General features: G+C 46.3%; 1 protein-coding gene across 1 annotated transcript in view; it reads right to left on the bottom strand.

Annotated features, from left to right (window-relative positions):
* Window positions 1-1,203: 1,203 nt before the first annotated feature.
* Window positions 1,204-19,659, bottom strand: part of rexo2 (RNA exonuclease 2) — a 32,119-nt gene continuing 13,663 nt past the window's right edge. The window contains exon 7 of the mRNA XM_062960825.1: window positions 1,204-1,751. Coding sequence (XP_062816895.1) covers window positions 1,736-1,751 — 16 coding nt within the window. The 3' untranslated portion in view covers window positions 1,204-1,735. The remainder of the gene's footprint in view (window positions 1,752-19,659) is intronic.

The following is a 19,659-nucleotide window of genomic DNA, read 5'->3' as shown; positions in this document are numbered from 1 at the left end:
AGAGCGGATTGGCCAGAACTAACACAATGAACTCCAACCAGGAGAAACGTCAGATGGGACACTCCCCAGGTGCTCAATTACATAACCGAAAAAGTAATGAAAAATTCATTACTTTATTATAGTTGCAAAAAATAGGTGCACAATTTCAGAAACACCCTCAAAAATTATTCGGACCCCTCCCCAATTTTGTAATGAGCATCGAAACCCTTTCCCATTGATTGCACAAGCCTGATCCTTGGTCAAGCTCAATCCTGAACCGGACACCGGATGGTGACCCCAAACCCAAGGCTCCCTCCGTCAGTCACTGTTCCTCCAATCCGAGCAGCAGAGTCATAGAATCATAGAATCATAGAATAGTAGAGTTGGAAGAGCCCTCATGGGCCATCCAGTCCAACCCCATTCTGCCAAGAAGCAGGAAATTGCAAAACCCTGTCCCCATCTGTGCCTTCCTTCCTTTCTTTTCTTTCTTTTTGCTTTCCTCCCTCTCTCTCTCTCTCTCTCTCTCTCTCTCTCTCTCTCTCTCTCTCTCTCTCTCTCTCTCCTGAACAGACTCTGGCACTAAATTAAATAAGCCAAACTCCCTTTTTATTTCCTCTTTGACAGTAACGCATTGCAAATGTGCTCGGTTTTGACATTCTAATATTCAGAGTCATCTCTCTTGGGATAAACACATCGGCTGTGATCCAGGACCGTGATTTGTTCCAGGACGGAAGGGAGGAGACAGGCGGAGAGAGAGAGAGAATGAGAGAGAGAGAGAGAGAGAATGAGAGAGAGAGAGAATGAGAGAGAGAGAGAGAGAATGAGAGAGAGGGGGGGGGAGGAAGGAGGAAGGGCTGGCCGTTAGGTTGCAAAGGACATCTTTAGGAAGAGGAGAGAAAGGAAGGAAGGAAGGAAGGAAGGAAGGAAGGAAGGAAGGAAGGAAGGAAGGAAGGAAGGAAGGAAGGAAGGAAGCCAAATGCCGCCCCCTCCAACCTCACCAGTAATTTCTGCGTGCCAAGTTTGGTCCAGATCCGTTGTTGGCAGAAGTTACAGTGTTCTCTGAAAGTGGGGGCCATCTTGGAAATTGCATAGATAGATAGATAGATAGATAGATAGATAGATAGATAGATAGATAGATAGATAGATATGTCAGAGTAATTCGCAGCGTAGCAGCAGTTGTATGTTGTCAATGGAGCGCAGAACAAAGAGACGTCAGAAACGATGTTAAAAATATATACAAAGTTTTACTATACAAGACAAAACAGACTTGCAGACGAACACAGGCTTGGCTTTCACAAACTAGAACAGAGCAAGATCTCAACTAACGCAATCAGTAATGTACAAACACACTTGAGTCTGGATACTCCCCAGACACATCAAGGTCAACACAGCTTCTCAGTCATTAACTCTTTACAGACTATAGCATACTCTGGATGATGCAATACATGAAATACATGCTAGACACAAATTTCATTTAAACACTGCCAATACACAAATCCCACATTAACAAGATAGATAGACAGACAGACAGACAGACAGATAGATGCTTTGACTTTTATGATAGACTAGCTTGAGGACCCGGCGGTGCCCGAGTTATTAGAAGAAGGCATTGTTTGTTTTGGGATGCTAGATAACGTCACTTAAGTTTGGTCCGGATCCATCGTAGGTTGGGTTCAGAGTGCTCTCTGGATGTAGGCCAAGTGCAACTCCTGTCAATCCTGGTGAATTCTCTCCAAACCTCTTGATCAGTTGCTAATCAATTCCTCTGTTTGCTGTGTGCCATAGAATAGAAATGGAAAGGGTTAAGGTAGAGGCAGTGGGCGGGGTCATGCAAATGAAGGAACCCTGGGGTGTCCATTCTGGAGGAAAAACAGAACATCTAGGATGAGATGGTCCCACATGGAAGCCTTCCCTTGGGCGGGGGGCAGGGTGGTGCTTGTGGGGGGCACGGGCAGGGTTTGGGCTACGTGTTCATGGCGCTCACTGTAAGCTGCATGTCGGTGGAGGGAGGGCCATGGGTGTCTCCTGCTCGGTGAGAAATATAGATATTTGTGGAGGTGGGAGGGAGGCTGCTTTGTAAGTGGACACCTGCGCCACATTCACACAGACACGTTTTCACTCTTATTATGTGTATAGATGTAGATTGCCATTCGTGTTGGTGTGGATGTCCCTGTTCTGGAGACGGAGATTGGAGTGGGTGCCGCTTGGGCCTCTTCCGTCTCTTTGCTTCCATGACTCTATGGCAGGTTGTGCTTCTCCCGTACAATCGTTAGCAACGCCCGCTGCTTGCCCCTCATATTTTCTTCTTCCTCTTCCTCAATTTTCCAAGGAGACGGGGAAGGAAATGGCCCCAAAGTCCATTCAGAAACCAAAGGGCAAAGCGTGGCGCCACGGACCCCTCTCCAGAAGCCTTGTTGTTGCTTTTGAAATGCAGCCGGCACCGTAATGTAATAAACACAGCAACAAAGCATTTGTCACCAGGCTAATTTTATTAGAGTAGATCTCAAATGGCTAATTTCCTTTTACTAATGAGTAAATTAGCCGAGCCTCTAATCTGTTTTTAAGGCACTTACTCTAATGAAACATGAATGACAGCCACATTCATTGTGGGAAGGGGTGGCGAAGGTGGGAGCGGGGCCCGGGCACATGCGAGATGGACAGCGCCAGGCGCCCGGGCCCCGGATCGTGGCCAAAGGCCTCTCTTGCCCCGAAGAGCAGGAATCCCGCCCCTAAAGCAAGAAATCCAGCAAGAGGAGCCGTGACCGGATGGACGGCTCGCAACGCAAGAAGGTGGGCCAGGCGAGAGCCAGAGAGCGCTCCCATTCAAAACACTGGGCTCTGGACCAGATCCGGACACACTGGATTCTGGTTTTTGAGCACTATAACCTTTTATCAATCCAAAAACTATTACATTGGCTAAAGTTCCCAAACCTCTTCTTGTTGGCCCTGAATAGCAATGGCATGTTTCTTTGCGATGGCAGATTTGCTTTGTGTGACTTTTATCTTTCATAGAATCATAGAATAGTAGATTTGGAAGAGACCTCATGGGCCATCCCGTCCAACCCCCCGCTAAGAAGCAGGAAATTGCATTCAAAGCACCCCCGACAGATGGCCATCCAGCTTCTGCTTAAAAGCCTCCAAAGAAGGAGCCTCCACCACAGTCCGCGGCAGAGAGTTCCACTGCTGAACAGCCCTTCTCACCGTGAGGAAGTTCTTCCTGATGTTCAGGTGGAATCTCCTTCCTTTCCTGTAGTTTGAAGCCATTGTATTGCTATTGTTTTTATTCAGGCTTGGCCCCATGTAAGCCTCCCTGAGTCCCCTTTGGGGAGATAGAGGTGGGGTATAAAAATAAAGTTATTATTATTGTTGTTGTTGTTGTTGTTGTTGTTGTTGTTGTTGTTGTTCCCTTGCATCCTAGTCTGCAGGGCAGCAGAAAACAATCTTGCTCCCTCCTCCCTATGACTTCCCTTCACGTATTTGTACATGGCCCTCATCATGTCTCCTCTCAGCCTTCTCTTCTGCAGGCTAAACATGCCCAGCTCTTTAAGCCGCTCCTCATAGGGCTTGTTCTCCAGACGCTTGATCATTTTAGTCGCCCTCCTCTGGACTCTTTCCAGCTTGTCAACATCTCCCTTCGGGGTTCTGTTGCCGTAACTTCAGCAAATGTAATAGTTCTTGGATTGATGAAATGCAATAGCGGTAAAAAAAAAAAAAAACAGAATTCAATTTGTATATCATTCCTCTTTTCTTAGGAATTTTGCAATGGATGTCAAACTGAAATAACGGTGCAATATTACCCCCACAACGGAGGAACCCGTGCCCGTGGATCCCTTCACCCCGTCTGTAATTTCCGGTGGTCTTTTCCTCCGGAACAGAATGGAAGTCCGTCTTGCCCCCCCCCCCCCCAACCACCACCACACACACACCTCTGCCGCGTGGCCTCCCATGTCCCTCTGACACTCATCTCTCCGCAATTACATCTTTCTTTAATTATCGGGTGATTATGTGTGAAATAAGCTGATAAAGGTAAAAGCCAGGTCACCGGGAAAGGGCCGCTCTGAAAGAAAGCGAGGCCAGGCTGATAGAGCTGCGGGGAAAGAGGCGGAGAAGGGGTTTCCAGGCCATGATGGGAACAACGGAGAAAGGAAATGGGGGGCCACGTCAGAGTCCAAGCCACTTGTAGGGAGAGGGGTTGGGGTGGGGGGCTCAACTAGGGTGGTTTCCCGTACATTTCCCCAAACTAGAACTCCTTTCTGTAGCTCCTTTTAACCCTCAGCCTCTGTTCACCCCCCCCACCACCACCACCACCAATAAATGCCAGTATGGCTACTAGTCCTCTTGGTGGTCTAATGCGTTTGATCCTGACCTCAAAAGCTATTTCTAAAGTATACTGTATTTCAAAATCCTATATAAAGAAAAGGATATGCAACCTGTACCTGTTTGAGAAAGAACACACAAGGAACATGAATAGGGAGCACGAATGGGAATTTTTCAGGGTTCTGATCAGATGGAGTATGAACAAGAGCATCTGGTCTTCAAACTAAATGCATTTCCATGTGAAGAAAGTGACAACATGATCAAGAGAGGGTAGATATTCTCATCCTTTGCATGTTGAATCCTACTGTGTGAGCAATGCTGGAATAAGGCCCACATTGTCATACTATCAAGTCACTTCATTCAGCTTTCTAGTGAACTTAAAAGTGACAGTGATCTTTGTTAAACCTTCCTTCCCCATGAAGATACTATCTGTTTTTATTGTTTTATATTGTTTTTAAATTATGGATTGTGTTTTAATGTATGTTGATACTGGGCTCATCTTCATGTGAGCCGCCCCGAGTCCCTTCGGGGAAATGGGAGCGGGATATAAAAATAAAGTTATTATTATTATTATTATTATTATTATTATTATTATTATTATTAAAAGGGGTTCAATGTTGGGCTCACCAATTTTTTCATAAACGCCCTCTAGTGGCTGTTTTAGGCATTTACACCAATCTCTTGTGCAAAAGATGCTTCAGCTGCACTTCATAAAACGGGAAACCAGCCTGTTAGCAAGCCTGCCAAATGCTGATCAGCATATGGTTTCTATACCTGTTTTATATACATTCCATTTTAAATGTATTTATCAGGGCGACCAATTAAAAATGTTTCAAAAGTCATTACAAAATTAAGGGTGCCGGTGTTTTGTGATTGACATGGGCAGCCGCATGCCATTTTTTGCTTGTCATGTGAAAAGCCGGTCATGTGACTTTCTGCAAAGGATCTTTCTGAAACTTGGCAAGAACAATGCCCCCCTCACGTTCTGTCTTTGGGGATACCTCGTTAGGGGTTTTCTAAAAAGAAATTCTATTAGTAAAAACTTTAAAAATTTCCTAAAAATCATTGGATCACCAAAATGTTCTGAAACTTGACAGACTTGCAGCTTTAAATGTGGCCTACAAGCATGGCAAGTTCCATCCCGATAGCGATAAAAATGACAGAGGAATGAGCCTCGCAAATTTCCACATTGGTGTCAATGGAGTGAAACTTACCAAAACAATAGCAAAACTCTAGATTTCAAATTATGAATCTAAACGACCCCTTCCAAATCTCCCCAAAATGAAATGAAATTGGGGTGGGGGGCGGGGGTTCGAAATTTGGAACAAAACCGAAAAGGCAGACGAGCGGCGTGGGCTTGTTTCTGTTTCCCTTCAATCCCGGAGATGAGAGGGAGCCGAGAAGAAAGGCAAGCAACCGGCAAAGACATTGTCAGGAAAACATGGCAGCGCATTGAAGGCTCCCCATCCTCTCCTTGATCTGTGGTTAGTTGTTTCGGGGAGGGAGGCGGAGAAGGGAAAGGGTGGTGCCAGCGATGAGGGCTTGGCAGTCGGGCTTGCCTGCCTTTCTTCCTCTCCTTTTAAGACGACTCTTCTTCCTCTTCTTCTTCTTCTTCTTCTTCTTCTTCTTCTTCTTCTTCTTCTTCTTCTTCTTCCTCTTCTTCCTCTTCTTCTTCTTCTTCTTCTTCTTCCTCCTCCTCCTCCTTCTCTTCTTCTTCTTCTTCTTCTTCTTCTTCTTCTCCTTCTCCTTCTCCTTCTTCTTCTTCTTCTTCTTCTTGAGAAAACAAATCCACAAGAAGGTCGGACTTTTTTTATTTATTTTCCTCCCATTTTTCCAAAGAATCAAAGTGCAATGAAGCAAGAAGCTCGGTTGGTGAGACCAAATGACGGAGGAGTGATGAAGCTACTTGAGAAGGGGAGTGGGGTGCAGCCCTGGAGCCCTTTGCGGATCCCTTGGTGGTGGCTGAGGGTATGTCTACACTGCAGGATTAACCCACTTTGACACCACTTCAACTGCCATACCTCAGTGATATGAGGCTGCAATTCTATACAGTCTTTAGTCTCAATTGACAACGAGGCCAACGCCTCACCCTATGCCAGAGGCCGCTGTCCCGTTGCCCTCAGCCGTGACCCTCAAGGTGCTGCCAAACTGCATTCATCCCACCGTGTAGATCAGGGATCCCCATACGGGCGTGGAGGTAAGGGTGTGCGTTGCCTTCTCCACCCGGTGTCTTCTTGCATGAGCCTCCTTCCTGGCTGGATCTATGTCTCATCAGCAGACCCTTCAACTGATTTCTTCTACGTGACTAAGAAAGACCATTTAGTAATCAGATCTTCCAATCTTAATATACTGATGCTTCACATTTAGGTCCTTGTCCCCTTCAGAACTACGAAGCCAAGGTCTCCACTGAATGTTGCCAAGGGGATCCCTTGAGCTGTGAGGAGAGGTGGGCAAGAAATAAAAGCTTGTTGTTGTTGTTGTTGTTGCCTAGTGCAGAAGGAATCTGGAGTAGACCTTGGAGCGACACCAGAACCCACCTTCCTTCCCTTGAGCCTCATCCTCAAAGGTTTCCTTTCATGCCGGACCTTTTCTCCCTCCCTTAAACAGGCAGCTAAACAATCAATTGATTTCTCAGCTTTCTTCCTTGTTTTCGTTCAGATGAACCTTAAGCCGCACAAACCTCTTTGCAAAACGCATGCAACGGAGGGACCGGGAATTAAGGCCAACATCAAGCATAAGGATAAAGCAAACAAACCCCGCTCCCCAAATCTTCTGGATCAGAAGAGGCTGATGGACGTCTTAACGTGGGTTGGGCTCCTTTCGGCTCAACCTCCCCAAAACGGCACAAAGGCCTGCTCTGAAATCGAGCCGTAAAGAGCACCGCTGCATTGTTTTCACTGAATAGCTTTTAAAAACACATTTCACTCTTTCTTAGGTCTGCTTTTTTTAAAAATAGCTTTAATATTGTGCATGGCCTGGTCCTATCTTTTAATCTTGGCTTTTGCATGCGTGTAGCTCCCAACTGCAATCCTCCTAATTTGGATCTCAGGACTCCTTAAGGTGATGGTGAGGGCAATGGCAATGGCAATAATGATTATAACGATGATGGTGAAGATGGGGGTGACAGTAAGGATGATCATGATGGTGGTGGTGATGATAATGATGGTGGTGGTGATAGTGATTATGATGGCAATTGTGATGGTGAGGATGTTGGTGATGATGATAGCAATTATTAGGGCAATTATGGTGGTGGTGATGGTGGTGCTAACGGTGATGGTGATGATTATAATGTTGGTGATGATGGTGGTGACAATAATGAAGATGGTGATAATAATGATGATGGTGGGGGTGATGGTGATGGTGGTGATTATGATGACAATTATGATGGTGGTGATGATGGTGAGGATGTTGGTGAGGATGATAGCAATTATTAGGGCAATTACGGTGGTGGTGATGGTGGTGCTAACGGTGATGGTGATGATTATAATGTTGGTGATGATGGTGGTGACAATAATGAAGATGGTGATAATAATGATGATGGTGGGGGTGATGGTGATGGTGGTGATTATGATGACAATTATGATGGTGGTGATGATGGTGAGGATGTTGGTGAGGATGATAGCAATTATTATGGCGATTAAGATGGTGGTGGTGGTCATAGAATCATAGAATAGTAGAGTTGGAAGAGACCACATGGGCCATCCAGTCCAACCCCTTGCTAAGAAGCAGGAAAATGGTGATGGTAGTGATGATGATAGTGATGCTAATGGTGACGGTGATGATGATTATAATGATGGTGGTGACAATGATGGTGGTAATGATCAGTGATGGTGACGATAATGGTGGTGGTGAAAATGTTTGTGAACATAATAATTATGGTGTGAGATTATCATGATGACGATAATAATGATGATGGTGATAGTTACCTGCCTCTCCTTATGGCTCGAAGCGGGATGCAACAGGCTCAAAACAGAGCAACAGCAGCATGTCACAACGTCAACTGAAGTGGATCTATAGTGCTATAATTATGGATGCGTCCAGACTAGAATTAATGCAGTTCAACACCACTTTAGCTGCCGGGGCTCAATGCAATGTAATCCTGGGAGCTGTAGTTTACAGAGAAGGCTAAAGCAGCCAAACTGCATCAAATCTACCGTGTAGATGCGCCCTCTTGTCTCCCTCCATCTCCCTTTGTCCTCTTTGCTAGTTTTAGCTGCCCAAAAGTTTCAAGCTATTTAGAAGCTCGGTATTGAAATCTGTGCAGAATATTATCTATATATATAAAAGAGTGATGGAATCTTGGCGACTGACAAAACAACAAAACTAAACACCCCACAACCTCGAAAATTGAAAGCACAACCCCTCATCCACGCCTCTAGGTTGATACAACAAAAAGAAAAGAAAAATAAAGTCCTAATTAGAGGGAGAGGAAGAATTGTTTTTATCCAATTGCTGCCAGTTAGAAGGCTAAGCTCCGCCCACTTGGTCTCCTAGCAACCCACTCAGCCCAGGGAACAGGCAAAGTTAGGCTTCACTTAGGCCTCTTCCACACTGCCTATAAAATACAGACACCACCAGACAATGCCACAGCAACGCGTGGCTGGGCACAGCTGGTTTATTATAAAAAAGGAAAGAAAGAAAGAAAGAAAGAAAGAAAGAAAGAAAGAAAGAAAGAAAGAAAGAAAGAAAGAAAGAAAAAAGGAAGGAAGGAGAGCGGCGAGCTGTTCATGAATATTCCGTTGGAGGAAAGGGATTAGTGTCGGGACGTATCAGGGAGGATTTGCCGGGGAATTATTTACGGTGGCAACACATAAAGCACTCGTTTAGCTGATATTCGACATTATCCAAACAAGGCGCCGGGCTCTGTGCGGCAAGTGCCGTAATGCCGCTCCAAATTAAATTCATCAGCACCTTAATTAAGATCTATATTTAGCGCTTAATTAAAAAGGAGGAAGGGATGGCGCGGCGACGATGCGCAACACGGGGATCAACGGGAGCGGAGGCGCAGAGAGGTGGACCCGTCCCGGGCATCCCTGCGCCATCGCATCCGCCATCACCGCCATCGGCAACATTGCTCCCACAAGTTGGAAAATGTGCTGCTCCTGGTCTGGAAGTGCCGTTCCTGTTCGATTGTGCCGTGATTACTGTGGAAGGAGTTGCTCTACTCCAGGAACTTTGTGTTGGTTGAGTTGGTCGAGACTCAATGATGAGAGGAGATTCAAGATAACACTAGAGCCAAATGCGCTACCGCAGGATGATGTCCCCCCAGCAGAAACAAAGGTCTTGCAGTTTAATAAACTTTCCCCATGTTTTTATGGTACAACCAATCAGGAAATGATATTATTATTACTATTATTATTATTATTATTATTATTATTATTATTATTATTATCCCCATGCCTCCCTGTGCAGGGTGTCAGGGCCTTTGGCCCTGCAAAGATACGCCTCCCAGAAACCCTGCAAATGGAACATTTTGGAGAAAAGATATCAATAATAGTATTATTAATATTATTCCCAGGCCTCCCCATGCAGGGTGGAGACCCGCCTCCTGGAAACCCTTGAAGCCCTGGCTGTTTTGCAGAAAAGGGATATTATTATTATTATGAGAATTATTATTATTATTATTTTATTATGACACAGCAAACAAGATAGACATGCTGGATTTCTTATCACAAAATCACAAGTCGAACACTTCCCAAGTGTCTAGGACTGTATGATGTATTTTTGGATGATGCGTGCAGATCCCAGTAGGGTGGCCTTTTGCAGTTGGCAGATCGTAATTTTGTCAATGTCTATTGTTTCCAAATGCCGGCTGAGATCTTTTGGCACGGCACCCAGTGTGCCCATCACCACCGGGACCACCTGCACTGGTTTCTGCCAGAGTCTTTGAAGTTCAATCTTGAGGTCCTGAGAGCGGCTGAGTTTTTCCTGTTGTTTTTCGTCAATGCAACTGTCACCTGGGATGGCGACATCAATGATCCAAACCTTTTTCTTTTCCACAACTGTGATGTCTGGTGTGATGTGTTCCAGAACTTTGTCAGTCTGGATTCGGAAGTCCCACAGTATCTTTGCGTGCTCGTTTTCCAATACTTTTGCAGGTTTGTGATCCCACCAGTTCTTTGCTGCTGAGAGGTGGTCCTTGAGGCATAAGTTCCAATGAATCATTTGGGCCACATAGTTGTGCCTCTGTTTGTAGTCTGTCTGTGCGATTTTCTTACAGCAGCTGAGGATATGATCAATGGTTTCGTCGGTTTCCTTGCACAGTCTGCATTTTGGGTCATCAGCTGATTTTTCGATCTTGGCCTTAATTGCCTTTGTTCTGATGGCTTGCTCCTGGGCTGCAAGGGTCAGGCCTTCTGTCTCCTTTATTATTATTATTATTATTATTATTATTATTATTATTATTATTACTATTATTATTATTCCCAGTCCTGCCCATCTCCTGGAACCCCCCTGGAAGCAGGTTCCGTTTTGCAGAAAAGGGATGTTGTTGTTGTTGTTGTTAATATTGTTATTCCCGGGCCTGCCCGCCTCCTGGAGCCCCGGAAGGCAGTTCCGTTTTGCCGACTGGGCCGGAGGGCGCTTGGCGCAGCCAGACGATTCGGAGGCAAATGAGGCAGATCCATCAAAGTGACTCTGCTCCCTTCAGGTGGGCCTTGTGGGCCGGGTTGCACTATAAATCATCATCCCTCCTCCTTCCTTCCTTCCTCCTTTCCCTCTCTCACTCATTCTCTCTTTCTCTCTCCTCTCCAGCTGTGTAATGGAGCCTTCTTTTTAAAAAAAGAACTATAATCTTTTCCCAGTGATATAAGTGTCGTCGTTACACCGAATTGTAAAGACAGTCATTTTGCAGCGCGTCACTTATGCCACCGATACGCCCATTAAAGCCCACTCCCTTAAACACAATAATCATAAAGTACAAAAGAATGAGTGGATTTAAAGACATTCCATGGAAATATTAATGTCACCCCACAAAGTTGGTATCAGAGGCCATATAATGCCATCTCCGCCGCTGTAGAATGCAGATTCAGAACACTGAATAAATGCACCCTACACTTCAGGGCGTGGTTCAATGTTTAGCTTGGGGAAAACCCCAATCCCTTCACAATTTCCTGGGAGACACATAATGGGCTTACGTGTGTATCCCCCCCCAAAAAAATTATAACTCACATTATTCCTGGGGGTGTTTCCTCATCCCTTTTGCCAGATCGGACCCCCTCCCTTGGGTTCCCATTGATGCTGAGCCAACACCCTCCGCACCCATTGTATGCTCAGCCAAAAGCTGTTGTCTCACTGCAATTCCCTAGCATGAGGCCATTGCAGTTCACATGATATCAAAATTGCATTAATTCTGCAATGTAGACAGCCGCAGAAAGGACTCAAGGCCTTGGAAAACTACAATACCCCAACCTCCATAGCATGGAGCCGTAGCAGAGCTAGACGGGAAGTCGGCATAATCGAGGCACCGGAGAAGCGCACGGACTTGGTACGGGCATCACGGCCTCCTTCGGCAAACACCTCCACCCGCTCTGCGTTATTAATGGCCGGCTCTTCATTAGCGCGGAGTATAAACAGAAAAAGCCATTTGCTTGGTTCCCGCTCACGCTGAGCAAATTTGGACAGAGGTAGTCAAACACGGGGTTTGTTGCCTGGCTGATTGCAAGCGCCGCCGTGCAAAGTTTAGAGAGAAACAAACAAGTCCCTCTTGTGAGCATGTTTGTCTCCAAAAGGAGGGCGGTCTTGCATGTGGAAGCGGGATCCTTCCGCCCCGTGAGCGGCCTCGCAGCCTCCGAGGCTGGGTGGCCATCCATTTCAACAGAAAGGAGGAAACCATATTTTTAAAAAACACAGAGAGTCAAGGCGGTAAATAAAGAAACAGAGGAACTCCAGACGGCAAACAACGAAGGGCCAGCGAACACCTCCCAAACAGAGGATGCCTCCAAGCAACAACGGTCAGGCTACCTCTATGCAGATATCCTCTTTGATTGACTTTCCAGCTCCATGGCTACTCAAATTCTTCTTCCCTCGGAAACCTATTCCTTGCAGGCGGTCTGGATTGCCATTCCCATAATCCCTGATGCCGTGCAGATGATGGGAGGTGCAGTCCAACACGTAACGAAGCCTGGCCCCGTCGGCCTCTCTCTGCGGAGAGAGAGCTCTTTCCCGTGGAGGCCGAGGGCACAGGGCCACCCCAAACCCAAGGGGAGGAGCCCCTTTTTGCCCCTCTTTGGATGACACCCAAGGGGAGGTGGCTCTGCAAGGCAAGGCAAGGCAAGGCAAGGCAGACTCCAGTGAGCGTGAGCAATGGGCCCGGAAGGAGCAGCTCCAGATAAAGCTGAATAATAACCCGTCAGGAACTCCATGCTGTGGATTTTTATTCTCCGTCGCACAAATCCATCACGACAGAAGATAGAGGCAGATGAGGGAGGAAGAGCGGGAGGAAAAGGCCCGCAGGAGACAGACGGCAGCAAATTGGGGTCTATTGTTCTATTATTGGATGGGAGGGGGTGATTATTATTATTATTATTGACACAACAACATAGTATGAACAAGATGGGTACAAAGCAAACAAGATCCCTATGCCGGCTGTTGTATAGGATCACACGTCGGACCCTTCCCAAGTGTCTAGGACTATGTGATATATCGGCGAATAATGCATGCAGATCCAGGTTGGGTGGCCTTTTGCAACTGACCGGTGGGGATTTGGTCAGTGCTGATTGTGCTTAAGACCAGGCCAATGTCTTGAGGGCTTGCGTCCAGTGTGCCCATCACCACTGGGACCCATGAACCGGCTTGTGCCAGAGTCTTTGTAGTTCAATCTTTAGATCCTCGTATTGTGTCAACTTTTCCAGTTGCTTGTCATAAATCCTGCTGTTGCCCGGGATTAAAACATCGACGATCGATACTTTGTTTTTTACACCATTGTGGGGTCAGGAGTCTTGTGCTCCAAAAGTCCTGTCAGTCTGAATTTGGAAGTCCCAGAGTAGTTTGATTTCTACAACTTTTCCAGGTTTGTGGTCCCACCAGTTCTTTGTCACAGACAGACGGTGTTGTGGCCAAAGTTCCAATGGATCACCCGAGCAACGGTATTCTGCCTCTGCGTGGAGTCCGTCTCTGCAACCTTCTCTCCGCTGAGTGGGTGGCCCATCGTTCCTCCGGCTTCCTTGCAGAGCCTACACTTGGGATCTGTGGTCGACTTTCCGATTCTGGCCTTGACGGCATTTGCTCTACTGGCTTCCTCTTGGGCTGCAAGGATCGGGCCCTCCGTCTCCTTGTTCACAGTTCCATTTGCGATGAGCCACATCCATGTTTTTTCCTTGTCCATTTTGCTCCCACTTTTTCCCAGCCAGGAACTGTCCGTGGAGAGACAGACCTGTTTGCATGCAGAGCTACAAGTCCCGGGATTCCAAGGGCAAATGCTGGCCTCCTCCTCCTCCTCCTCCTCCTCCTCCACCTGTCCCTGCGAATGGAGCTGCACTGCCACCTCCTGACTGCCCAACAAATAGCTGGAGGGAAATAAATACACGATAAAGGCAATATATTCTGGCAGCTGCAGGCAGAGGCAATCCCGTGGGACCTGGAGCAGGAGTCACCCTGAGGCGCAGAGACAGACACACCAGGCTCTGGGCCCCATTTATTTATTTATTTACTAGCTGTGCCCGGACACGCGTTGCTGTGGCGTTGTCTGGTGGTGTTGGTGAGAAATTGTTGAGGTAGTGGTGGTATTGAATATTAGTTGTATGGTTGTCTTTATGTTTAGTATGCATTTGGTTGTTTGTGTCCTGTGAAAGTGGTGAGGGTAGAGGACACTGTTTATGTTGGATTAGTGAGACTCTACTGTATATTTGTAATCTTATATTATCTGCCTAGAACTGCCCCTTCTACACAGCTGTATAAAATGCACACTGAAGTGAATTATCTGGCAGTGTGGACTCAAGATAATCCAGTTCAAAGCAGATAATATAAGATTCTAAATGGGTAATATAGCTATGTGGAAGGGCCTTGAGTCTACACTGCCATATAATCCAGTTCAAATCAGATAATCTGTATCTTATAGACAGTGTGGAAGAGGCCTGAGGCCTAACTGTGCCTGTCCCCTGGGCTAAGTAGGTTGCTAGGAGACCAAGTGGGCGGAGCTTAGCCGTCTAACTGGCAGCAACTGGATAAAAACAATTAGTCCTTTCCCTCTAATTAGGACTTTATTTTTCTTTTCTTTTTGTTGTATCAACCTAGAGCCGTGGATGATGGGTTGTGTTGTCAAATTTTGAGGTTGGGGGGCCTGTAGTTTTGTTGTTTTGTCCGCTGCCCTGATGCCATCACTCTTTTATATATATAGATTTATTTATTGCATCATTTCTACCCCGCCCTTCTCACCCATCAGGGGACTCAGGGCGGCTTACAATATACATCAAAAACACAGTTTACATCAGATGAAAAGTCTTCCAAGATTAAAAAAATTACAATAAAAATTAAAATATACGTTAAAAAACCTGTGTAATTGTACATTTAAATATACATTTCAGGCGCTTTTGTCCAGGTGGGGGTCTGTCAATGAGTCATATATTCATATTGCAATTCTGCTGCTACTCGTGCTCAAATGCCTGCTCCCATAACCACGTTTTTGTTCTTTTTCGGAAGGACAGGAGGGAGGGAGCTTCCCTAATTTCATTTGGGAGGGCGTTCCATAGGCGGGGGGCCACCACTGAAAAGGTCCTGTCCCTCGTCCCCGCCGGCCGCACCTGTGAGGCTGGTGGGACCGAGAGCAGGGCCTCCCCGGAGGATCTCAAATTCTGTGATGGGACATAGCGGGAGACACGTTCGGACAAGTAAGCTGGGCCGGAACCGTTTAGCGCTTTATAGGCTAAAGCCAGCACTTTGAATTCTGCTCGGTAGCAGATCGGCAGCCAGTGGAGCTGACGTAACAGAGGAGTGGTACGCTCCCTGGACGTTGTTCCAGTTAACAGCCTGGCAGCCTCCCGTTGGACCAGTTGAAGCTTCCAAACAGTCTTCAAAGGCAGCCCCACGTAGAGTGCGTTGCAGTAATCTAGTTGGGATGTAACAAGAGCGTGGACCACCGTGGTCAGGTCCGGCTTCCCAAGGAACGGGCGCAGCTGGCGCACAAGTTTTAACTGTGCAAAGGCTCCCCTGGCCACTGCCGAGACCTGGGTCTCCAGGCTCAAGGATGAGTCCAGGGTCACACCCAGACTGCGCACCTGTGTCTTCAGGGGGAGTGCGACCCCATCCAGCACAGGCTGTGACCCTATTCCCTGTTCGGCTTTCCGACTGACCAGGAGGACCTCTGTCTTGTCTGGATTCAGTTTCAATTTGTTGGCCCTCATCCAGTCCGACACAGCGGCTAAACACTGGTTCAGGACCTGGACAGCCTCCTGAGTGACAGGTGGGAAGGAGTGATAGAGCTTAAGGGAGGAGAGCGAGGCAGGAACATCATCACCATCACCATATTGCTGTTGTCGAACACAGCACCCCGCACCTTGATGATTTATAGTTCACCCAGGGCATCTATCACGGTTTGGGGCCCATCTACCTTCAGGATCGTCTCTCCCCTATGAACCTGCACGGTCTCTCCGGTCATCGGGGAGGCCCTCCTCTCGCTCCCGCCTCCGTCCCAAGCGCGGTTGGTGGGGATGAGAGGGGGGGGCGTCTCCATCGTGGCCCCCATCCCGGCTCTGGAACTCGCTGCCTGGGGAGATCAGGCAAGCCCCCACCTTGTTGGCATCTCGGAAGAGCCTGAAAACCTGGCTTTTCACCCAGGCCTTTGGTTAAGATGGCCCATCCCCATCATAATTACAATTACAGTAGAGTCTCACTTATCCAACATAAATGGGCTGGCAGAACGTTGGATAAGCGAATATGTTGGATAATAAGGAGAGATTAAGGAGAAGCCTATTAAACATCAAATTAGGTTATGATTTTACAAATTAAGCACCAAAACAGCATGTTATACAACAAATTTGACAGAAAAAGTAGTTCAATATGCAGTAATGCTACATAGTAATTACTGTATTTACGAATTTAGCACCAAAATATCACGATATATTGAAAACATTGACTACAAAAATGGCTTGGATTATCCAGAACGTTGGATAAGTGAATGTTGGATAAGTGAGACTCTACTGTATACTCCTCGACCTTTTGTATTGGTCACACTTCTCCTGATGACTTGACATTAATTCAGGGCTCCTCCCAACCCAATGTGACCTTAAATTAATCTGTTGCACTTTATCTATTTCTGAATTTGCAACTCATAATGTACACTTTGCTTATCCACTATAGCAACCTTATTGTTTTTAATTCAATGTTTTAATACTGCATTTCTGTTTCTTTTGGTTATTGGTTATATGTTATTATTGGTTTTGTTATTGCATTTTGATGTTTTGTATTTTGTTATTGTTTTGTATCTGATTTTGCTGTAAGCCGCCCCAAGTCCCCTTCGGGGGAGATGGAGGCGGGATATAAATAAACTTATTATTATTATTATTATTATTATTATTATTATTATTATTATTATTATTATTATTTTATTATGACACAGCAAACAAGGTAGATATGCTGGATTTCGTTTCACAAAATCACAAGTCGAACACTTCCCAAGTGTCTAGGACTGTGTGATGTATTTTTGGATGATGCGTGCAGATCCCAGTAGGGTGGCCTTTTGCAGTTGGCAGATCGTAAATTTTGTCAATGTCTATTGTTTCCAAATGCCGGTTGAGATCTTTTGGCACGGCATCCAGTGTGCCCATCACCACCGGGACCACCTGCACTGGTTTCTGCCAGAGTCTTTGAAGTTCAATCTTGAGGTCCTGATAGCGGCTGAGTTTTTCCTGTTGTTTTTCGTCAATGCGACTGTCACCAGGGATGGCGACATCAATGATCCAAACCTTTTTCTTTTCCACAACTGCTAAAAAAGCCAATGGGATTTTGGCCTGCATCAATAGGGGAATAACGTCTAGATCCAGGGAAGTCATGCTCCCCCTCTATTCTGCCTTGGTCAGACCACACCTGGAATACTGTGTCCAGTTTTGGGCACCGCAGATGAAGGGAGATGCTGACAAGCTGGAAAGCGTCCAGAGGAGGGCAACTAAAATGATTAAGGGTCTGGAGAACAAGCCCTATGAGGAGAGGCTTAAAGACCTGGGCATGTTTAGCCTGCAGAAGAGAAGGCTGAGAGGAGACATGATAGCCATGTACAAATATGTGAGGGGAAGTCATAGGGAGGAGGGAGCAAGCTTATTTTCTGCTGCCCTGCAGACTAGGACACGGAACAATGGCTTCAAACTACAGGAAAGGAGATTCCACCTGAACATCAGGAAGAACTTCCTCACTGTGAGGGCTGTTCGGCAGTGGAACTCTCTCCCCCGGACTGTGGTGGAGGCTCCTTCTTTGGAGGCTTTTAAGCAGAGGCTGGATGGCCATCTGTCGGGGGTGCTTTGAATGCGATTTCCTGCTTCTTAGCGGGGGGTTGGACTAGATGGCCCTTGAGGTCTCTTCCAACTCTACTATTCTATGATTCTATGATTCTATGATTCTATGATTCTATGTCTGGTGTGCTGTGTTCCAGAACTTTGTCAGTCTGGATTCGGAAGTCCCACAGTATCTTTGCGTGCTCATTTTCCAATACTTTTGCAGGTTTGTGATCCCACCAGTTCTTTACTGCTGGGAGGTGATACTTGAGGCATAAGTTCCAATGAATCCTTTGGGCCACATAGTTGTGCCTCTGTTTGTAGTCTGTCTGTGCGATTTTCTTACAGCAGCTGAGGAGATGATCAATGGTTTCGTCGGTTTATCATTATTATTATTATTATTATTATTATTATTATTATTATTATTATTATTATTATTATTATTATACCCAGGGTATCTTTTGAAGATGCTCCTCATAGGGATTGTTCATGGTCTCCAGACCTCTGACCCTTCGAGTGTCCTCCTTCCAGCTGAGAGTCAATCTCACTTTTGGGCACCCAAACAGTCCCTTCTTTCCGGGATGAAGAAGACCAACCATTGGTGAGAAGAAGCACCCTTTGGCCTCGGTCTCTTAACCAATGACAGGTCCACCTCATCGTAGCCTTGCCCGGCCCACATTTGACTAGTTTGCCAGCAAGAAGGTCACGGGGGACTTTGTCAAAGGCCTTCCTGAAGTCAAGATACGCTCCATCCACAGCATTCCCTGCATCTACCAAGCTTGCAACTCCATCCTTCCTATCCTCATAGAGATCTATGTTTTCCCTGCCTTCCCAATGAGGCTCTTTGGGACTTCTTGTCCACTGTTACGAGCTCAGAAAGCCCCCACAATCTCCACAGGTGAAGACATGTCTCCCTGAAGTTCCCGGAACACGAATTTGCTCCATTTGCAGGAATTCGAAGCAATCCTCCTAAAAGCTCTTGACTCGGAGGTAATTATCAGCAGCATCCATTACCCAGTGGTGCGGATTCCACAACTCATTTGCATGGGGATCGATCCGTCCGGGTCCCTTCCTCCTCCTCCTCCTCTTCCTCTTCCTCCTCCTCTTCCTCCCTGGAGAAAATCGAGGACATTGTTCCACGCGCTATTGATTTTGCCCGTGTAAAACCCAACCGTGCCGTCCCCTCATTCAGCGCTGCTCGTTCAGCCATATTAACTTTCAGATCATTTATTTTTGTACCGTCTTTCAACTCTGTTTGTTGCTCTCACATAGATGCAGAGTATGACATCGCAGAGAATCATTGAATCAATACGCAGCCAGGGTACTCCAGGTCTCTCAGACTCCTGGCAAGAGGTTGCAACCGAGATATATATTCTTCCCTAACCTTTTCCAGTTATTAAAACGCTTGTCTGGCTCCATATTAAGTTTTGTGCATTTGTTATTGTTCCTTGGAGATGCCAAGGGAGGGAAGCAGAGGCCTGGGAGGGACGGGTGAGCAGGACCCAGGCCCTTTGGCACCGCTTGTGGCATCAGGCCACAGTGGCCCCTCCCTCCCTCCCTCCCTTCCATCCATCCATCTTTCTTCCCTTCTTTCCTTTCTTTTCCTTCCTTTCTTCTTTCCATCTTCCTTCCTTCCTTCCTTCCATCTTTCTTTCTTTTATTGGCTAATGTTTAAATTTTTATAATTGTGCATGTTTCTTGTCTATTGTTGTGTTTTATATTGTTATTGTTTTTATTCGGGCTTGGTCCCATGTAAGCCGCCCTGAGTCCCTTTTGGGGAGATAGAAGCGGGGTATAAAAATAAAGTTGTTATTATTATTATTATTTCTTTCCTCCCTCCCTCCCTCCCTTCTTCCTTCCTTCTTTCCATCTTACCTTCTTTCCTTTTTTCATCCCTTCTCTCCTTCCTTCTTTCCTTTCCTTTCCTTTCCTTTCTTTTCCT

The sequence above is a fragment of the Anolis carolinensis genome, unplaced genomic scaffold, assembly GCF_035594765.1.
Source record: "Anolis carolinensis isolate JA03-04 unplaced genomic scaffold, rAnoCar3.1.pri scaffold_8, whole genome shotgun sequence".
NCBI lineage: Eukaryota > Metazoa > Chordata > Lepidosauria > Squamata > Dactyloidae > Anolis > Anolis carolinensis.
The sequence above is the reverse complement of the archived record's forward strand: the minus strand, read 5'-3'. Positions and strand labels throughout refer to the sequence as shown.